Genomic DNA, 1267 nt, shown 5'->3' with positions numbered 1-1267 from the left:
GTGTGTATGAGGGGGGCGGGGCGTAGGGTGGCCCTGGGGCGGGCTAGTGCCTGTGCAGGCAGGCGGTGCACCATGAACCCCTGATGCATTTCTGCAGGACGACTCGAGAGAGTGATGCAGCTGCAAATGAGGGCGCTCACCGCTGCCGGTTCATGCGCACGGCCAGCACGGATGAAGCCTGCGGACGGAGTGAGAAGGAAATGCTTGTCGAAGCTGAGCTCCAAGGGTCGGCGAAACGCTCGGCAGCCGCTGTTGCTCAGCCTGCCTGAGCAGCTGCCCGCAGGCCGCCCGCATGGCTGGGCGCCACCGGCACCACCTGCTGCCCCGGCAAAGCGTCAGGCAGCGCGATGCCCACCCAACTGGCCCCGCCTGCTCACAAAGCTGATGTGCTGGATGGCTACTTCGCTGCACGTGTTGACGACGGTCAGCTTGCGCGGCGTCAGCGCCGGCTGCTCGCCCGCGCCTACATATGCCACCAAGCTGGTGCAGAACAGCATCTCCGCCAGCCTGTGGGCGTGTTTGCGGGGCCGGTCGCCGGGTGGGCCTCAAGGGCGACAGCAACCCCCGGGGTGAGGGGCGATGGCTCAAGAGGGCACACACGCTTGGCCGCCCGCCGCACCCGAGCGCGCCGATGGCGTTCCGGTACACTATTTGGTGCGTGTCGATGCTGTAGATGCGAAGGCCATCGCGAGTTGCCAAGGCCAAGCAGGTGTTGTCCTGGTTGAAGGAGACGTGCAGCAGGCCCTGCTGATTGCCCGTGCACGCGAGCGCCATTGCCGCCCTGGAGTGTCTGCGCTGTTGCACACGGTCGACGACTGCAGCAACGCCGATCTCTACAAGTCCTTCAGATTGCTAGCGAGCACATGCAAGTGGTGGCCATGCCACGAACGCATGCACACCCTCCCCAAGGTTGAAAGATCAGGTTCATTTGCACGCATTCATACTTTACATCGGCATGTGTATGTAGGTCCGTCGGTGTGACACACAGCTTATTATACCGATGACGGAGATACCTGCATATTATTGATATCTGCGGTACCGTATGTTGGCGCGAGTTCGGCTCCGTCGTCACCACACCCTGCAGCCCTCTTACCGTCAGTCACCACTGAGTCTCATCTCACCAATTCACAAAGAGTGCACAGCGCCTCCTGCACCGCGCGGTGCCAACGCCGCCCACTCAGTGGCCTCAGCAGCATCACCCCCGCCTGCTGCTTGCCGCATCCCCTCTGGCCCTGCCCCGTTCGTACCCTCTGCCGCTGGAGCCACG

The 1267-nt window shown here is 63.2% G+C and overlaps 1 protein-coding gene across 1 annotated transcript; it reads right to left on the bottom strand.

The window, feature by feature from the left end:
* Positions 1-619: 619 nt before the first annotated feature.
* On the bottom strand, positions 620-774 carry MNEG_9291 (hypothetical protein; the record flags this gene model as incomplete). The annotated part of the gene is made up of 1 exon (XM_014042238.1): positions 620-774. A coding segment is annotated over one exon (155 nt), but the record flags the coding sequence as incomplete, so codon positions are not given.
* Between the last annotated feature and the right edge of the window lie 493 nt (positions 775-1267).

Source organism: Monoraphidium neglectum, assembly GCF_000611645.1.
Source record: "Monoraphidium neglectum strain SAG 48.87 unplaced genomic scaffold scaffold01883, whole genome shotgun sequence".
Classification (NCBI taxonomy): domain Eukaryota; kingdom Viridiplantae; phylum Chlorophyta; class Chlorophyceae; order Sphaeropleales; family Selenastraceae; genus Monoraphidium; species Monoraphidium neglectum.
This window is presented reverse-complemented; position numbering and strand designations above follow the sequence as displayed.